This window comes from Chelonoidis abingdonii, chromosome 6, assembly GCF_003597395.2.
Source record: "Chelonoidis abingdonii isolate Lonesome George chromosome 6, CheloAbing_2.0, whole genome shotgun sequence".
NCBI classification, from domain to species: Eukaryota; Metazoa; Chordata; order Testudines; family Testudinidae; genus Chelonoidis; species Chelonoidis abingdonii.
Genome location: NC_133774.1, coordinates 69,445,785 through 69,465,380, shown reverse-complemented (window position 1 = coordinate 69,465,380; position 19,596 = coordinate 69,445,785). Strand labels below are relative to the sequence as shown.

At 37.6% G+C, this 19,596-nt stretch overlaps 1 protein-coding gene across 2 annotated transcripts in view; it reads left to right on the top strand.

Moving 5' to 3' along the window:
- The first annotated feature begins 5,906 nt into the window (after nt 1-5,906).
- Nucleotides 5,907-19,596, top strand: part of EFNA5 (ephrin A5) — a 312,443-nt gene continuing 298,753 nt past the window's right edge. For both annotated transcript variants that reach the window (XM_075067138.1, XM_075067137.1), the window contains exon 1: nt 5,907-7,590. In XM_075067138.1, the coding sequence (XP_074923239.1) occupies nt 7,466-7,590 (125 nt within the window). In that variant the 5' untranslated portion in view covers nt 5,907-7,465. The remainder of the gene's footprint in view (nt 7,591-19,596) is intronic.

Genomic DNA, 19,596 nt, shown 5'->3' with positions numbered 1-19,596 from the left:
TTTTTTTATGGAAGGGGACCCCGAAATTGCTTTGCCCCAGGCCCCCTGAATCCTCCGGGTGGCCCTGAATGTACCCTGAAAAGCTAATTCTCCTTACTTTGTAAATTCTGAAGGAACAGATTCCCTACGTGGGCCCTCAGAGGATCTCCCTTAAAAACATCACTTGGTCAAACAGCATCTCTGACTATTTACCTGCTTGTTTATCTGTGTTGGTGAGCCTTGATCCTGAAATGACTCCACACCTGCACACAGCTTCATACCTTCAACAGAGCTTTACTCATGGGGCTGCCTTTATAGATCCATAATCTCATACCTTCAATGGGGCTTCATTCCTGGGCCTGCCTGGATCAGGGCTATATATAACAAGTTGTCTAAAAGTTTCCCAATGTCTAACTTTCATTTATTTTCACATATCTATTTTACCACCCAGACAATTCAGTTTAAAATAGCCTTTCTTGAGACTAAGAGGTCTGTAATGTAAGGACTGTTCATTAAATGTAGTCTTACATGTAGTGAGTCTTAAACAATTAACCCTACAAAGACGGTATTTTTTAATTTCTTAATCTTTTTTATTTAAAAAGAGTGCACGTGGAGAGAAGTAGGATGCACAGGCAAAAGGAAGTTAGAGGACTGTCTGAAAACTATGGCTTCTATTGCTTAGCCACAATAGCCTGAACTGCATTGGCTGGTCTGTTTTACCATACATTCATTCTCATTGATTCATCACTAAGTGACAAATCAAGACAGCTGAATATGACTTCCTTGGGTGGCCAGAGAGACTAAACTGAAGATTTAGACTAGATAGAGAAGCAAACTGTTAGTTTAATATTTTCAGCATGGTAGGATACATATTGTAATTTAATAGAATTTTAATTCAAATGTTCATCTTCATAAATGTATCAATATTCCATTAATCAAAATTAGGAAACTGACCAACAAGAATACTTATCAGTAAAAACCACATGATATTGAAAGCAATTACACTTTTCATTTGACAGCTATTTCCAATTTTACATATATTCTGTGATGATATAATTTCGTATGGAAAGATTTTCCAAAGAGTAATCAGGTGCTTAACTCCCATTAATGGCTTTGAAAATCTCTGCCGTAATGCTTTGTATATCAAGTTTTGTTGAAAAAAATGTTTAAGATGCCAGTCTGAAGTTCAGGGAAATCCTCTGCTTTCTTCTCAAAGGTCTTTCTTGTGAAATAGGTGTATCTATATTAGCATATTTTAATACATGGGGATACAGAGGCTGAGGGGTTAAGTACATGGCCAAGGCCACACAGTGTCATAGAAAGAATTGCAAATAGAGTCTTCAATTCATCCTCTGTTCTAACTAGTAGAAAATGTAATTAAATATTTGAGGCAGGTTTATCTGTGAGCATTTGATTCTCTACTTTTTCACAAAATTACACACGCTCCAAAAAAAAAAAAAAGAAATAAAAAATTAATGTGTACATTACACACATGCTTTCTCACTTAGGTAAATGCATCTCTAAGAGGGGAAAGAAAAAGAGAAAACAAATCCTTAAGTCAGAAAATCACCCAGCAAGGAAGGCTTTTATCTGGCTCATGAATATTTGCCTATGCTGGAATCAAATAATGAATACACTTCTCTGTAAAGACCTGAATTATTCTCTCTAACATTATTATGTATGCCTTTGATACTACTCATGTTGTATGAAAAGTATGTTCATGATTTTGTTCTGTATTACTCTTTGACAGCCTACAGCATCAGGAGTTACAGTAAAATAGAGGAGGATTTATAATTATTAATCATTCTGTTCACTTATTAATTTAAAAAACAGTCTCAACTACAAGTTTTGAAAGTCATATTTCAGTAGTAGTTTTATGGGATCAGGAAGGGATTTTAAAAACGTTAAGAAAATGTGATGTTTGGAAGTTCTGAAACAGACATTTCAATGTTTGCAATAGATAAAACCTGGGCTTTTAATATATATTATTCTTTATAAAGAACATAAGATAAGTTACAGAGAGTCCACTAAGAGAGTAAGCTATATAAATAGGAACTTGTTTTAGGTTAAACCCAATAAAATTCCACTTAAACAAAAATGTAATGAAAAAATCCCTCTCCCCTTCTACAGAACATACACAGAAAATTCTTGAAAGTTACACTGTTTGCAGTTTTAAACTGATTCTGCAAGGGGTCAGTATTTCTTAAAGCATTTCTCTGCACTCTCCTCCTTTTTTAATTATAGATAAAATTCTAGTGGTCAGTCCTTTCCCCAGTGAAGTCATCAGTTTCAGTAGGAGCACGACTGTGCACCAGTTGTTTACTCTTAAAATAGGATACACAATTTATACCTCAAAAATCAACACTGCAAACCAAAAATGCTACACATATGTTACAGGAAAAGTTTTAAGGTGCTCTGTCTTATTGTTTATATTTGTGCATTTAGCTAACACCTAACATCTGGCACTCATGAAATATAAGAATTATTTTAACAGAACTGCTTGCATGAATCAGACAGGAAGAATTTGGCTCAGTATGTAATTCATATCTGTTTAAATGTCCAACTATTGCTCTTGATTAATGGTTCAAAACAATTAAAATACTGTGTAGTTACTTAAAAGTCCATGAAAAGCCAAGTATTTCTCTGCAGCTTTCTCTAGTATATTAAAGGAAAACTCATTGTAAGTGTAAGTCTAAAGCTAGTCTTAGTTACGTACTTTACAGTATTTCAAGATACCTAATCAGTTAGCCTAATGTTTAACAGCAACACAGTATAAGCAATGCAGTTAAAATGCTATGTAACTGCCAGAAAACACATATTACATAATTTATATTTAAACATTTGGTAAGATTATCAAGCTGGGGATAAGGTGTCGGCTATAGAAGCCATTCATCAGCCAATTCAGATCTATGGCTTATAAACTTGGAAATACTTTATTTAAAATAGTTTAACTGAAGTTAATATTAAACAGCTCCCTGTTAACAATTTTTATGATTCCACTAAATGCATACAAGGCCAAGATGCTTATTGGAATGCAGTAGCAGTTTACATCTTTGACGTCAACAATTGCTTAATCATGCAACTACAAAAGTGGGCATTAGACAGTGGATGACATCTTGTTGGATGTTAGATATTCCGTATGCGCACATAAATTGTCCATGTTGTGACATCTGCAAAGAACAGTAGACCTTCCAGTTATTAAATAATTATTTTTTAAGAGACTGTTTTTGTTTTGTTTTGGTTCACAGTGCTTTTATCTCTAATTCTCTGCATTGTCTATAAACTAATAAAATACAGTCATCTACAGTTTATCAAACAAAAGGAGGTGGGGAGAGGGAGACAGTACCATGACAGCTATGGCTTTCTGCTACAGCCAATATTCTCACTTTTTTTTACGGTTACAGATAGTATTAATTTTACTCACTTTACTTGTGTTCTGTACCTCTCTATTGCTCTTAGTATACAAAGGGTCTGCTTCTGTATACCTTGAAGAGTATTGGGTGTGTAGGATTGAACCTTAGTGGAATATACTATATAACAGACTATCTATCAAAAACGGCTTAACTAAAAAGTCAGCTTTTTCCTACAATATTTGTTACAAAACAGCAAGGGAAAAACAAATTAAAGGAGCAAAAGACAACCACTTTTCTTTTTAGCTGTAGTTAAGGAGATCCCTTGAAAGGGTCTATAATAAGATTTCTTGCCCAGATAATGCAATGATTTATGTGTATAATATTCCTATTATCAAAATAGTTAAAAGAAATTTAACATAAGATGTATCCATTCACACACAAAGAACTCAGCCCAAGCTATCAAAATTTGGGAAGCCTATGAGAGTGACAAAAATAATAAAGGTCAGAAAATTAGAAATGCTACTTTTTTAAATAAAATAAGTACTTAGCTTTGGGGGGGAGGTATTTGTTACTTTTAGAGTCTTTCACAGGTTTTTTTCCCTCTCAGGAATATTTCATGGGCTGCAAGATGTTAAGAGTAGAAGGCTGAAAGTAACCCTGGTAAGTGACAGTTAGATAAATCTTTTTAAATCCATTATAATGAAGTAAAAACAAACAAACAAAAAACCACTAAAGTTGTAAATTTTGTTTAGATAGATTTTTTTAAATAGTTCAAGTGCTATTAGTCCTTGCCTTGTAATTGAAAGACATTACTTTTTAAATGTGGCATTTAATATCCATTCATAGCTTCAAAATATTGTTTTGTAACAGAGTGTATACAAATAGAAAATACTAATCTAAATATACTTTTGATGTAGAGAAAAATGCATAAGATCAAAGCCTAAATCTAGAGCAGCTGTGAATACTATTTATATGAGCGATTTTTACTTGTTTAAAGGAAAACACACAACAAAACAGAGGAATTGAAGTGGCGTTTGACCTATTCTTTTTATTTAGTATTTCAGACTAGCTTAGACCTACAGACTAATCCAGTCTATGGATTTTTATGGGGCTTAGTTTTCTATTTTAAGAAATACCAACATGAAGTGCGGCATGATTATCTACCACTGGAGGGAGTCTGGGCGCTTTCAAACCGCTCAAAAGCACCGGGAAAACGGCTAGCCACCCGGGGAGACTGAGTGGGCACGGCAGAGAAGGACATGGTGAGAGAGGTTTTTATTGAAGCAACAGAAAATACACTGGGGCAAGCACAATTTCAGTCCAGAACTAAAGGTGCTTGGTTCAGAAGAGACAGGAATACGTGAGAGGGACCTGGGAAGGAGATTCCCTTTGGTAACTGTAGTACTGTGACCCTTCGCAGTCGATGCCCCCTTCTAGCCATAAAAAGAGAGCAAAGCCCTCGTCCACGACTGTTGTCCCATTCAGCCAACATCTTCCAGAGGCTTTTGCAAACTTTGGAGCTAAACGTGTTTGTAGCTGGGGGGCGGGGTAATGGAAGGTAAGAGGATGTGCGTCTGTATAGACATAACACACCCTTTTAAATTAGGGCTGGAAAAGCTCACCTGATCTATCTCCCTGCCGGTGCAGCATAGCACATCCAGCTGGTGCACAATGATGGCATTTCTGCCCTTTGAGAGATGTTAATGAAATAGAGCTGAGTAATTCCATTATTATTAACTTATTCTCATAGTTCACACGTAGAACTTGCAGTATTTTTGGCGGTTCATTTTGCCGCATTAACACCGGCTCCACCGATGCGGGGTTACATTTGTGTCTGATCATTGTCCCATGAGATATTTGCAGGACACGCCCTATTATAAACTCTCGCTTGAATAAACTACTTTAAAGACACACACAGCCGTTTAGCAAGCCAAAATACAATTGTTGGAAGAAGATTAAAGGCAAAACAAAGGAGAATCTGTTTTCCAGATTGCTAAACAACCCCACGATTTTAATTTGATTATGCAATATTTGAGATTAGAGTTGCAATTTGCAAACCAATTCAATTGGTTCTGTCACATCTCATCCAGTAACAGCTGATGTCAGATCCCCGGTGGCGTATAAATCATATATTTAAATCTAAACTAAGTGATGAACGAGCTTTATTGCACGATTGAATTATTTTCTACAGTCCTTTCAGTGACAGCTGTCCATTCTTAAGGATGCGTTTATGGGCGTCTATGTGAGTGAGAGGACCCCTAGACAGAGCTTGTGTTGAAATGGTTACACTTAGCAGCAAGTCCGTATACGCACCACTGGGATCTCCTTGTAATTCAATTAGTCAGGTTTCAGGAAGGTGGGACTGGATAATATTTTGGCACGGAGTAGGGGAGAATAAGGAAACGCCCCTTTTCTCGCGTTGTAAACCAATCCGAGTGGAGTAAAAAAAGGGGAAAAAGCAGTCTATAAGCAAACAGCAGGCTGTGCACTGACTGGCTGCGCCGGCACATCCCCCCCTTCCTTGCCCAAGTAAACTGCATGCAAAAATCCCACATGATCAACCAGCAGCGCCTGTCCTCCGAGCTGGCTGCGCCTCCACTGTGCATCTACTCCTCGCACACACCAGCTTCCAGAGCTCTCTTCTGACGCACACGCATGTGTATGTCTCTATATACCGTGTATACATCTATGCAGTTGTCTGTTGCACACGCACATGCACACAGACACCCAGCGCGCTAGGCTCCTAGATTTTCTTAAGCTGCTGATGTCGGATTTACAGGCAGTGAAGGGACCAGCATTGCAAAAGGGGGGCGTGACAGTTTAAATATCCCCCCATAAAACATTTGTTTTTTTGCGAAACTGACTCCCCCCCCTCCCTCGCCGCTGCATTCAAGTTTATTTGCTTGCTAGGGCGGAATATTTTTTCTTCAGAGGGAAAAGCTGCCGGGCAAGACCAAGACGAAGGTTTGATTTGTTTTCTGATGTAGTCCTCTGATGGGTGCTTGCTTTCCTCCCCCCTCCCCTCGCTCTTTCAAACTGTTTCGTCCTTTTTCCCAAGTCGCTGGTTCAGGGATGGACCCTGCTTTATTCTAACATAGACACTTGGGGAAGCCGAAGGAGGAGATTGCTGCTGCTCGTCCTGCGGCTCCAGCTCGTTCCCTATGCAGAGGAGGCGGCTTGACACCAGCATCACCAGAGGAGTTTGTGGGCTTTCAGTTTCCCCTTCTGTGAGGTTCGGCTGGTTTTACAGCCTCTCCTAAAACACCCTGATTTCCATCTGCTCGCGTCCCGCGCCGCAGAACTGCTTGGATTGGCCGCTTTTTGTGCCGTTGCTGTGGCTCGCTCCGTAGTGCATCCAGCGCTCAAGAACAGGAAGGACAAAAACCCACCCCACGAAGTCTCCTCCAACCAAGACACACTCTGTGCTGCAGAGCAGGCTCCCCAAGTCCATCCGCGCAGCAGCCAGACTCTTCGGGGCTCGCTTGCTGCCATTCTGCAGCGGTGGGGGGAGAGCGGCAAACTTTGTACTTGCTGCACGGATTCGCCTCCCGCACGGCCCAGCTGCCTGGACACGTTCCCAGGACCCCGGGGGGGAGGGCGCCAGGGGGAAGATTTGTAGCTGCTGCTGCTGCTTCCTCTGCATCCTCGCGCGCTTACCTGAACCGTTTGCAGCTGCCTCCAGAGCCGGAGGGCTGCGAAGGAAGGACGGACGGACATTGAAACCCCGTCTCCCTATGTGCCACGAGCCACCAAGTAACTTTGCAAGAGGCCGGAGAGCGGTGCCTTGAAAGGAGCCACCCCCACCCGCAGCCTAGCGCTAACAGCCTCCCGGCGCCGGTGTATGTCTCCCCGTGGGCTCCGCACTGGACTCCCGGTGAATGTTTCCCGCCCGCCGCCCGCTGCTGCCGCCGCCCGGCTCGGATCCCACCTCCCCCTGCCGGGGTGACTAAGCTCCAGCGGCTCCCGAAGGGATCCAAGGACCCCCCCCCCCCGCACACCCTATTGGGGGGGCGTCTCGCTGCGGCTCGTCAGTGCAGCCTCCTTGTGACCCCCTCCCTGCCCTCTCCGTGTGTCTGGCTGTGACTTGACTGACTGACTGATCCTCCGGCGGCGGCGTGGGCCGGGACTCAGTGATGTTGCACGTGGAGATGTTGATGCTGGTGTTTCTGGTGCTCTGGATGTGTGCGTTCAGCCAGGATCCCAGCTCCAAGGCGGTGGCCGATCGCTATGCCGTCTACTGGAACAGCACCAACCCCAAGTAAGAAGGCAGCGGGGCTGGGCGAGGGGCGGGCGTGGGAGCCGACCCCTAGCACCCACTGTGCTGGGTTCTCCCACGGAGGGGGTGAGACGGCCGCGGGGCTGCTGCCCAGCAGGCATCGGAGTGAGCAGCACGACAGGCAGGGGGAGATCGGGGCGCTCGTCAGGCTGTACACGTGCTCAGAGCAGAAAAGGGGGCAAGGACTGCGAAGGAGAGGAAGGGGCTGGCCCCCCACTTCATGTAGCTGACAGAGAGGGGCTTCTCGGCAGCGCTCTCCGGGGCTGGAGTACGAGGCTCTCGACCAGTGCCTGGAAACCTACTTGTTTGCAAGAGGGGCGAAAACTTTCTTCTTCCGCCTGCGTTAAGTGCTGCAGGAGGGGAACTCTTAGTTTAGATCTTAGCGGTTAGGCATAGCAAACAATATTGCATCAGGCTAACTGCCCCCCAGTGCTTGGCACTCTGGTTTCCTTAGAGTGCCAAATAGTCATACTTTTGTATCAAAGTGTAGGTGCAGCATCTACAGTTAATAAACTGTGCATATGTGTCTGTACATGTAAGCATATCCGTTTATAAACATTTTTAAATCTAATTCCTTATTATAGATAGGTAGTGGAACCCATTTATACTGACCTCTGCTGCAGGGAAACTTTATAATTATGTGAAATGAAAGTTCTGAACTGTTCCACTATAACCTAGACGTCAGTGTATTAAACCTGTTTATTGTGGATTTGTTTTGTGTGTGTGTTTGCGCTGGGGGTGGGAGAATGACTTTTCTGTAAAACGGTTTCACTATGGACAGAAGGGAAATGTTTTGCCTGGATTGAGATTGTAGGGGAGCATGGAGCTGGCTGCTTGGCAGCCACATGTGGCAGCTGTTCCATGTCAGGGTTTCAGAGATGGAGTAAGCTGGTTAAGTCACATGAACGGAGCAAAGAAGCCTCTTAACTTCTAAAACTTCAGCACTTGTAAATGAGTCCAGGACTGAACGTTTCCCATGGAAAAGGGCAGCTTCTCTTGCTCAAGTTGTCATATCAAATTCAAGTGCAATAGTTAGTGATGCACTCACAATAAAAGGGGCATCTGAGGGTTTAGAACTACATTTATAAATGTTGGTGGGTGACGGGGGGAGGACGGGGGACCAGTTCTTAACTGAACCACTTAGTGAGAATCAAACTGTTCTTGAATTATAGTTGATAAGAAAAATAGAGCCCAAGCTTTCCAGTTAGTACTGTGCTAAAAGATTTTTTTTGTATCTTCGTGGATAGTGTAGCTATAAATGAAAGATAATTTTTATTTCAAAACTTTCTATTCATAATGGTAAATGAACCTTCTTTAAAATAAGACGTTTTTATTTAGGATCTAGCAGTGTTCCTGTTATTTCCCCTTTACTTCAGTATAATGGTATTTCAGTCCTGTTCCAAATGGTATCTGTATGTTTAGGTAAAAAGTCACCTGTTGTATTTTTGTTTTTGTTAAAGTAAATGTGAGCATATATATTAACCTGTCAAGCTAGTCAAAGTAAATTTGAAGACATTTTACTTTAGGTTATCTCTGTTTTATGTTTCTGATACTGCTGTTTAGTTTGAGATTAGCACATTGATTTTTGTTACTTGTCATGTTTTTTAATACATCTGCATTGCTTGCAGAATACTGTTGTATTCTGTATACCATTGGCTTCAAAATAGGTGACACGAAAGTTAACCCGCAGAATTTTCAAGTGCCTGCAGTTTGCTAGTTAGCTTTGTTCTTTAATGTTATGCTTGTGGTGGCAGCTTTTCAGTTAAGTTAAACTGATGTCAAAGAAGGGTGACAGAAAATAATGATTTATCTGGACAATTTTTTAGTTGTGATGAGTAACTATACTATTTAAAAAAAAAAAAGCTGTCGCCATAAGCATAACATTAAAGTACTACTAGAGTAGAATTAAGGAAGGTCCTACTTCCCAGCACACTTAGACATATTTTAAAGCATAAGCCTCTTTAAAAAATCGCATGTCTCATCAAACAAAGTTTTCTTAAAATAAAGTTGAAATGAAACACAGTAAAATCATTTTAGAAAAAAACAACCCCTCAAACAAACAATGTTCACCTACTCCACTGTAAGGAGAGAAAAATATTTGAGGGAATAAATTTGACCAAATGATAGGCATGCGTCGCTAGTATGGAGATTTTTTTTTTTTAAACAAAGTCTACAATTTTTACTTTTCTGCTTCTGTATGTGTGGTTATTATGCATAGTTTGTAAATAGGTGAAGATACTTGAAAGCAGAAATAATATTTAATGTGACAGTAAGTAGTACGTATTTAAAATGGGTCGCTTTGTAATGCTTTTATTAAACTTTGTAATATTACAACACTGTAAAATGAAAACCTTTTCTAACTTAAACTTTCAACATCTGCAAAGAAAACTTTGTTTTCTTTTGTTAAACTTCCAAACACAGGAGGAGCATGAGTTCATTACAAATTATTTTAGCCCTCTTCTTCTTTAAAAAACAGAGCAAAACTAAACAAAAACCACTTTCTTGATATCTTAAAATAGGAAGCAGCCTTTTTTTTAAAGTATCCATTTCTATATGACATGTTTATTCAAGAGTTAAAAATATGGTAAAGTTATACAGAGCTCAAATATGCTACTCTTCTGTTTTACAGAGTAGTGACAGTAAAAATTTGTATTTTGTTCATGCCTATCAAGTTCCGCAACCTTGTGCTATAAAAACAGGCAAACATCTGTTTGGATAAACATAAGAGGATGAGAGGAAAAACTGCTTTGTATTTTATATTGCCTCTGTCGGGATCTAAGTTCAGAAGGTAAAATTCAGTCTGGTTATCAAAATTTTAAAATTAGTCGGTTGTTCAATAGTAATAACTCAGTAATTTTTCTTGCTATGTCAGAGGATTGACTGCATTTTGTTTTTACTAACATGTGGCAATCAAAAACAATACCTAATTGGATGATGATAATCTGAATTGTCAGGTGAAATAATGTTTTATTTCTTTGACCTCTAATATAGCCATAGTAGCTTAGCTTACTTTTTTAATAATGTTTATCCAAAGTTCCAATCCACTGTGAACTAATTATTCAGTTAAAAATTCAGATTTCAATTCAAGCGCAAGAGCGTAGAAATATGCTCTACAATACAGTTTCTTCAAAACCTTCTGAGTGAAGAGATTTTTCATGTACTTCTGACAAGTACAGCTATATCTTGGTTTTATAGTTACTAACCTAACTAAACAACTTATGAAAACAGAAATAATTCCCATTATTATTAAAAAGTCATATTAACAATCTGATGAGTGGTGCAAATAGATTAGTGCCTCCAGTATGAAACACACTTCCTTAAATAAAACACCATGAGTATATTATAAAGGTTTGTATTGGATATTTTTTGAATAGATGCCAGAATCCTGGAAGAATAGTTAAAAATGTCTTCTGTAATACTATTAGTATATGAAAGAGTAATATAACATAGTAATTTATTTTTAAATCACCCAAATATATTTTCAGAAAAATCACTTCGAAATATGATTTTGCTTGTTTCTTACTATCTCACTTTAATTAACAAAATATGACTCCTCATAAATACCATACTCTGATTCCAGATAAAAACATGTTTTCCTCTTCTGTTAAACACGAGGCTTACTAAAATGTGATAAAATAAGGTTGCTTTATTATATGTGAAACTGTGTAAAAACTTATGGATAGAATATTTTACAGTATGTATTCTTGAAAATTTATGCAAGTGCTTTTTATATGTGATTTTGTAGATATTAAAGTGTGTTAAGAGTAGATCAGAATTCACAAGTACATTAGTCTTACATCTGTGACTGCAGAAGTACCACTTCACGGTAGAGAAATAGTAAGGATCTTGTCATAGCCATGTTCCACTGTGCAACGTTTAACATAGTTTTGAGAGTTCATTCAGAATGCAACATATTTATTTCATCTACCTCATCAGTACCTTGATGATGATGATTCAGTCACCGACATTTCTCCCTTTTAGGGCCTGATCCTGCAGTTGCTAGCTACTGAGCGCTTGCCATTGTGAGTAGTATTACTGAAGTCAAATTGGACTACTTGCCGTAGTAAGTGCTACGTGCTGTACTCTTTACAGGATTGCATTTCAAGACTGCAATTTCTGTCTAACTATATAAGTTATTTCAAGAGTTGCATGTTGTATAGAATTTACAAATTGATTGTGGTTTCAAAGAATTTTAAATAGTTTGTTTCTAGTCAGGTCAAATCTCTTATCATTAATACAAAGGGCCAAATCTTGCTTATCTCACTCAGGGAACTAATTCTGTTGAAATCAGTGGTGTTTGCATGAGAAGGGTGTATGCCGTTGGCTGTAATAAATAACTTTGTTAAAAATATATGTAACTTAAAATTCAATATAATTATTTGTATTCATGGATTGATCACTCTAGATATAGATATGTATGTATTATGTATGTGTGTGTACGTATGTGGGTCTACTGGAAATTATATAGTCAAAATAATTTAAATCTCTAACTGTATGATTCTAATAATCATAAGTGATGCCATAATTGGACTCATCAGTATTAGAGTTCTCATTAGGATAGTTGCTTGAGGTGTCGAGTACAGAGTAAAAAAATGAATGTGTTCCTGTAAATTCCATGAATAGATCAAAATTTCCAAACGCAGGTGTCTAAAGTTAGGAAGCTGAATCCATAGTTAGGCGCTTAGTCCTTGATTCAGGGAAGTATCTGTGTTCACAAAAGCACTTATTTATCTGTTTAAATCCCATTGTAATATACAGGACTTAAGTATATGCTAACAGATAAATGTTCACTTAAGTGTTTTCCTGTATCAGAGCCTGAAAGCAGTGGACTGATTTTTCAGATTCATTTTCAGAGCTTATGAGCACCCACAGCTTCTGTTGACTTCTCAAAAAATACGTCATACTTCAGCATGTCATGCACCTGCGTTTGAAAATTTGGTCATAATATGTTGATTACAAATGCACAAGTTGTATGGATGGGTTTATTTTTTAAAATCATGAAATATTCCTGGAGAAATTAGGGAAATTATATGGAAAGGGTTGGAGCTCAGAGAGTATAAGGTGTTCAACTGATCAGTTTGAATCAGTGTTGGGACCAAAGTGGGGAGAAGCAAGGCGTTTGATATTGATAATTCAGAATTTGTTGAACTTCAAAAGAGGCATAATGCTTTAAGTTCCAGAAGTATTCAGTCTTTCTTCTTTGGGTATTATATGTCTTGTATTTGGAGGAATAGTTTTATCTGGCAGCTCAAATCCGAAAGACAAAAAGATCTCTGGCCCAATACATTTCTTATGATTAAACATACACCAGCAGAGACTTCAGTAGTTCATTTCACCTAGCTTAGCAGATTTTAATAATGTTACTGTACCCCCTGTGACTCTGAAAAAATACCTTTTGGTTGAATCAGTCATGGCGTCCTGTGAAACCTGCACAGTGGACAATAGTTTTACAGGCCTTCACCTTTGCAGGGAGGAAATTTAGTTAAGAGGTAAATTACTCTCCTGAAATTCTTCCCATTTAATCTTTTGCAAATGCTCAGAGTGAAGGCATTTCATTGCATTCTGCCCACTGGCCCTATTTCCTGTTAGAGAAGGTTAGATAAAGATGAGCCTTTCTTTTTCTCCCCTGTTGCTGTGAGCCCAGCAATCTACCAGTGACATGCTGGGCTGGGAAAATGCATGAATGCAATTAGGCCTTCAGGAGTCCTGGCCTTTGCAGTCTTAGGGAGGGGCATACATATATACACATACATGTACATAGACACACAGAAGTGTCTTTAAAAGGGGGTGGTGCTGGGAGGAATAGCATAAATGTAACAACAACCAAGAAAAGAAAGGAAATATAAAAGTGTTTTTTAATTAATAAAGGTGGCCAAACTCACAGGATGAACAATTTGTTGTACAAATGGTTTCCCAGCCATCCTCTTCCAATAAAAAAAATTACAATTTCTCATTTGATTAAAAATAAAAAAAAATTGTAAGGTGTGTTTTTTAGTTCTTGGCCTCCCCTACTACCCTACTTCTTTCACACATTGGTATTCCTTTAGTAGCAATGTATATAAACAAATGTAATATGAAACACATGCAATTACAAGCCTCTGCTTCAGAAAACAAACCACTCACAATTCTCTGCATTTATTAAAATACAGTGTTACTGCTTTTATCCTGAAATAATCCCACATTAGGAATTATGTTGTACTGGTTAAATATTAGGCTTTAATTAAAAGAGCACATAAAGTGGGAAGGTTGTTGCAGTTCATGTTGCTATGAAGCAATAGTTCACATTGGAGAAAACAATATTGAGAAGAAACCACTCTTGCAGTTTGAGAAACTATGAGTTGAGTGTAATTCCTCCTTGTTTAGCAATATGTATCCTTTTGTTTTGGTTGACAGGTTAAGGGTTTTATGTAAGAAGAAATGACTTAAAATTGAAATGCAGAGAAGCTCAATAATTTTTTTCTTCTAATCACTCCATGTCCTTCTCTCCAGTTCTGAGCACTGCTTTGAAAAAATGTGTTTGGCCTCATGATTAATCTAATCTTCTACTGTTTCTGAATGATGTATTCTTTATTGAGAAGAGGAAATTCTGTTTTGTTTAAGTTTTCTTAACACTTCTGCTTAAAGATGTAGTCAGCAGCATACTAACATAATTAAATGGACATGTTTAGTTTAAAACAGATGTTATTGAAACCACTTTCTGGTGATTATTACAGCTATTGTGAGTAAACCCTACTGTAACATACTTCTGCATAGTTGAATATAAAAATAAAAATCTTCATGTCTCACAATTCTTTCTGGTACTTTTGCATTGTTTCTGTTAATTGTACTCTTTACAGGATAGATTACAATAGTTGAGCCCATTTAAAATGGAATTGTATTCTTTAGTGTGCAAGCCTCTATATAGTTGGAAACCCAGGTTTTTAAGGATCCTAAGACTGATTGCAAAATAGTGAAACCATATATTATGGTAGTGGCACAATTAAAAAAAATAAGAATCTATATTAAAATCAACCATTTGAAAAGAAAAGAGAGAATACACTATTTTACAGTGATCATGAGATTGGATTTCACTCAGGTAGAGTTCTAGTTTCCAATTAAAAAAACAAACCTTTGTCTTAAGGAATATCCCTTATATATTTGACATTTGATAGGTAGATGAAAATGAACTGTCAATCCTTAATTTTCATTTAAATTGGGAATAAATGTGGATTTGATTAATTTATTTTTCTTCAGTGCTGCAAAATGTAGAAGAAATATTTTGTAATTGATACCCTGTTCGGCTATCTGGTATGCTAGAGTTTTTCCATGATTTGTTCCAGTTAAGTGAAGGAGCAATAAAATGCATTCCAGTGAGAGATCATCTAGTAGCTAAATCTGTGAACGTTCTGCTAACTGACAAGGTATATACTTGAGTTGCCAATACCAATGTTTGGTAGCAAGTTCTTCATGATTGTCAGTTTTCATTCATAATCTTCAAGCCTGTTTGTTTTTTAATTTCTATTGCAACTCCTTTGTAATCTGTTAGTATGAATGGGCAATGATTCTGCAATTTCAAAAACTTTCAATAAGGTGAAATCTATAAATACAGTATTTACAGTAGAAGTGTGTGTTTTACTTTTTAAAATTTCCTTTTTGATCATTAAGTGAATATATTTGTCTGGGAGACAACTGCACAACAAAAACTGCATTGCTACATTATTATTAGTAGGTTGCTTGGCTAACTTTTTACTTTCCTTTCAGTTACATCAAGTAGTTTCCAAAGAGCCAGTTTTGGTTGAGTTGAGCCTATTCAGCTCTTGAGGAGAGCTGTGAAATGGAAATGAAGAGTAGAGAAGGACTCAACCATTTGAGAGTCATTTGGTGAGATAAAAACTGGACTGGGAGAAGCATGAGGTTTCTACTTTTGTCTCCCTTCAATTTGCTAAAATGTTGCTAAATGCTGTGTTCTTTTTTATAACAAATATCTGGCCTGTTTTCTTTACAAGATTAAAATTTCTGCGTCACGTGCTTTTGTATAAAACTCACTCACTGTGCCGGAATTAATCTTTACTTTGTAGCACAGACATACGTTGTTCATTAGAAGAATATATTCTCTTTTCTCCCTAGAGTTTTTTTTTTTCTTCATTTCTTTGCTGTTGGGTGAATGCTTGCCAGCCGCTGGCAAATCCACTTTGCACTCGAGTGGTCCACCAGCACAAGCTGTGCTGTGTACCTTAGCACTTCCCTAGTGGCTAGTAAGGAAATGTTGCATTTTTGCTTTTTGTGCATTTTAAAGTAGTAATCCATATATTCAGATTCTTTGTTATGAAGAACCATACATGCATACTCCTCAGCTCCCACAGTCCCATTATATAATCTCATAGGGAGCTATTAAGGGGTATAATGATTTTTTGATAATGCACATTTATTATACTGCTTGGTTTTGGTTTGTATTTTGTTTTGCTTAAAGTGTGATTTCCCTGCTGAGTATGTTTCTCCAGATATCAAGTTCTTATCTTTACCGTGGAATTGGAGTTCAGTAAATTCTAAATCACTTAATAAAAACAAAACCGTTCTATTTTTGATGAAATATTTGTGGTGCTGTGTAACCAAACATGTAGATTTTTGTTAGAATAAATTTTAAAATTGGCATCATCTTAGCTATCTATTGATATCCTGATTAATCTTTACTGTGTCAATCCACTGTATTGGACCAGCAGTGTTGGTTAGCGACTGGATACGGGCTGGCAACAGCTTTACCAGCTCTGCCATTGTCTTGCTTTGAATTAATAAAATGACTCCAAAGAACTTCAAAAATTAAATAGACATTTTCTATTTTGATTCACTCTACAGGTTTGTGACAGATGTTTTATAATAGTAAATATGCCGTACAATAGTGGGGGAGAGAGAAGGAATGGAGAAATGACAAGCTTTAACAATGAAGCGATAACTCATTCCTTAACTGACCCCAACAAAGGCCTCAAAACACCAGTGTTGCTGAAATATTTTTCCTCTAATTAGTTATCTGGTAAACACACAAAAAATCTTTATGGAGTTTATTTGCTGTTCCAAGCTTTTGAGGTTTCACTTTTTAACTTTCCTCCAAGTTATTAGCGTTTGTTAAACCTGTAATTGCAGCTACTGTTATGCCCCTTGTACAAAAATACAACACTAAGAGAAATTAAATACAAAGCATTTTTTCGTTATGACAACAGAAACTTGTAGTCCATTAGTTAGCTCAGTTGGTGAGTTACTGGGTTGGGTAATTTGGACATTTATATTTTGCCTGCCCTTGATAGCATTAGAAGTTTGTCTTTCCCTGCAGTTTTATTGGTATCAATGAGGTTTTCCTTGAGTTGTACTGTAAAGTTGCTGTTGAACAAAAACAAACAAGAATAATTCAACTTAAAAGAACAGTAAATATGTTCATAGAGAGAGGCAATGTATTGACAAAGTAGGAGCTTTCAATCCTACTTTCCCTCCTCGTGTTTCAGGAAAGAAGGGAATAAAGAGAGATGCTGGAATTTCAAAGTAGTGACCTTCTGACACTCTCACACAGCATGGTCATTGCACTGGCACAGAAAGTGCCTTAAGCTACCAGAATGGCAAACTGTTTTTTGAAGTCACTGATATGAGAGCCAGCTGAATGGGGGATGGCGACTCCGCCATTGACTCCACAGCTATTTGCAAATTTCTGTTTTATTGCAAGATACTTTCACTTTTAAATTCCAAAATTTACCATTTAGGAATAATGTTGCTTTGTTCAATTTAGTCAGGGATTTGTGACTGTTACATAAACTTACTACCATTTGGTCCAGAATTCTGCGGCCATTCGTCATAGAGATCCACTTCACAAAGTAATTTCATTCATCTGGTGGTGGGAAGGGATGAGAAACAATGAAAGGAGGTCCATATCAACATTCTTCTGCAAGGAAAGTCCTCATCCACATTATTTAGTCACTAGAGCCTTTTTTAAAGATGCAGACAGAGATTTGGAACAAGTAAATAAGAACCAATTCAGGTCCCCCTCTTCAGATTACATGTGATCTCCTGGATAACCACTGCATACATAGTCTAGAAAAGACCTAATATTTTACATGCTGCCCTTTTTCCCTTTTGTATTTTATTTACTGTTATTGACTCAAAACACTTAGCATCTTTTTATAGTTCTCTTAGGGCTTAGTTTATTAAAAATTAGTGATCCATAACTAAGAGGAGTACAGTACAAACAGCAGTGCTCCCATCAGAGTTTTTTGTGCCAAATCAGAGGAACTAATAGGGATACGAAAGCTGCCAAAAAGTGACTCCCAATTGCTAATCAATCAGGCAAAAAATAAACAAACAAAAACCAGCCACCTCTCAGTGACAGAACTAGAGAAGCTGTCATAGTTTGACATTGGGACAATGTCCTGTAAATATTTTTTAAAAAGTAAGGGGATGTGTTGCCCCTTTAGCTGCTATCACAATATATGTATTATTTTCTTAAAAACAATCTTTAAAATGTGAACTACAAATTTGAATTGGTGGGAAACTTTATTGTTCCTGATGTTGTCAATAGCTTGAGCTTTTTAAATAGCATGTCACTATTTTTGAATGAACGCAGACTGTTTTCCCTATTGAGCATTCCCCAGTAATTTTAATGTGGGGGTCATTTGAAGCTGTGTAACACTAGAGTATGTGGTAATACAGTATAATATTAATTTAAATAGTCAGCAAACAGTCACAGGGAAAATATATTTTAAAAGCCCACATTTTCAGAAATTTGAGCAATAGAATAGGGAAGAAAGACCTATTTTTGTGAATATCTGCTATCCAAAGCTGCCAGTCACTTCTGGCACAGCTCCCATCATAGTTGCTGTGCCTATAATTAAACGCCTGCCATTAGTGTATTTTTTTTCTATAACATTTACAGTGGAAGAGGCAAGGGGTCCTTGCAGAGCTATGACTGTCAGGGAAACAATAAAAACTAATTACACACTCTGTTGTCACCGTTGTCAGTGCTGCTTTTAGGGGGAAAGAACATGGAAAGTGTGTGTCTAATAATATATAATGCATGAGCATGTATGTACGTGTGTGTATATAGACAGATATACACACTTATCAATATAACTGAGTTTACCCAAGAGTTACAGTGTATTTATATATAAATAATTGTGTGTACAGATATATACAATTATATTTATCAATATAACTGAGTTTCCACAGTAGCGTAAGTGTATGTATATATTTTTGTGAGTGTATAACAGATACTGACACTGTTGGGGAAACTCAGTTCTACTGTGAGTGTATGTGTCTGTATTTACATATATAAACACATGCATTATATATTTAGTGCCCACACACTAGCACTATTGGAAACTCAGTTGTATGGAAGTGCCATTTACATATATGTTCATAATTTCTGCCTTCAAAAGACCTGAATTATTTTTCTCCATCCAATTTGTGGCCAAGTCATTCATATATATATATTTATATATATAAAAATAATAGTTCCTCTTACAATTCACCCACTTTTCCCTTTCTCTCTGTTGCACATGCTTTCTGTGAACTGAGCTTTCCAATAAAATTGCAAGGATCAATGCTGTATTTGCCTGCATTTATTGAAAGGGTGCAGGTCGTCTGTCCTATTGTAAATTTTAGATTGGAGGCTGGATAGTAAACTTCATCAAGAGGTTGAATGAATGAAGCCAGTTATTTTCAAATTACTCTGTATAGTCAGTTTTTTTTCTGCTTACAGTCTGGGAATATGGGCCATGTGCAGGGCCCTTTCTTTTCTATTTTTATTTTGTTTTAATAATTTCCAGTAATTATTACAATTGTTAAAATAGTAAGTAAAAATTAGGGCAAAAAATTAACTTCACAGTTTTCTGGGTAAATATCAGGGTTATTTTTGGAGAAATGGGAGTACAGAAAAAAGCAACAACTAGAGAATAGTAAGAGTGTTGAACGTAAAATCAGTTTAGCGCTGAGGTTTATTTAATGAACTGTTCGTTAACAGTATGTACACAC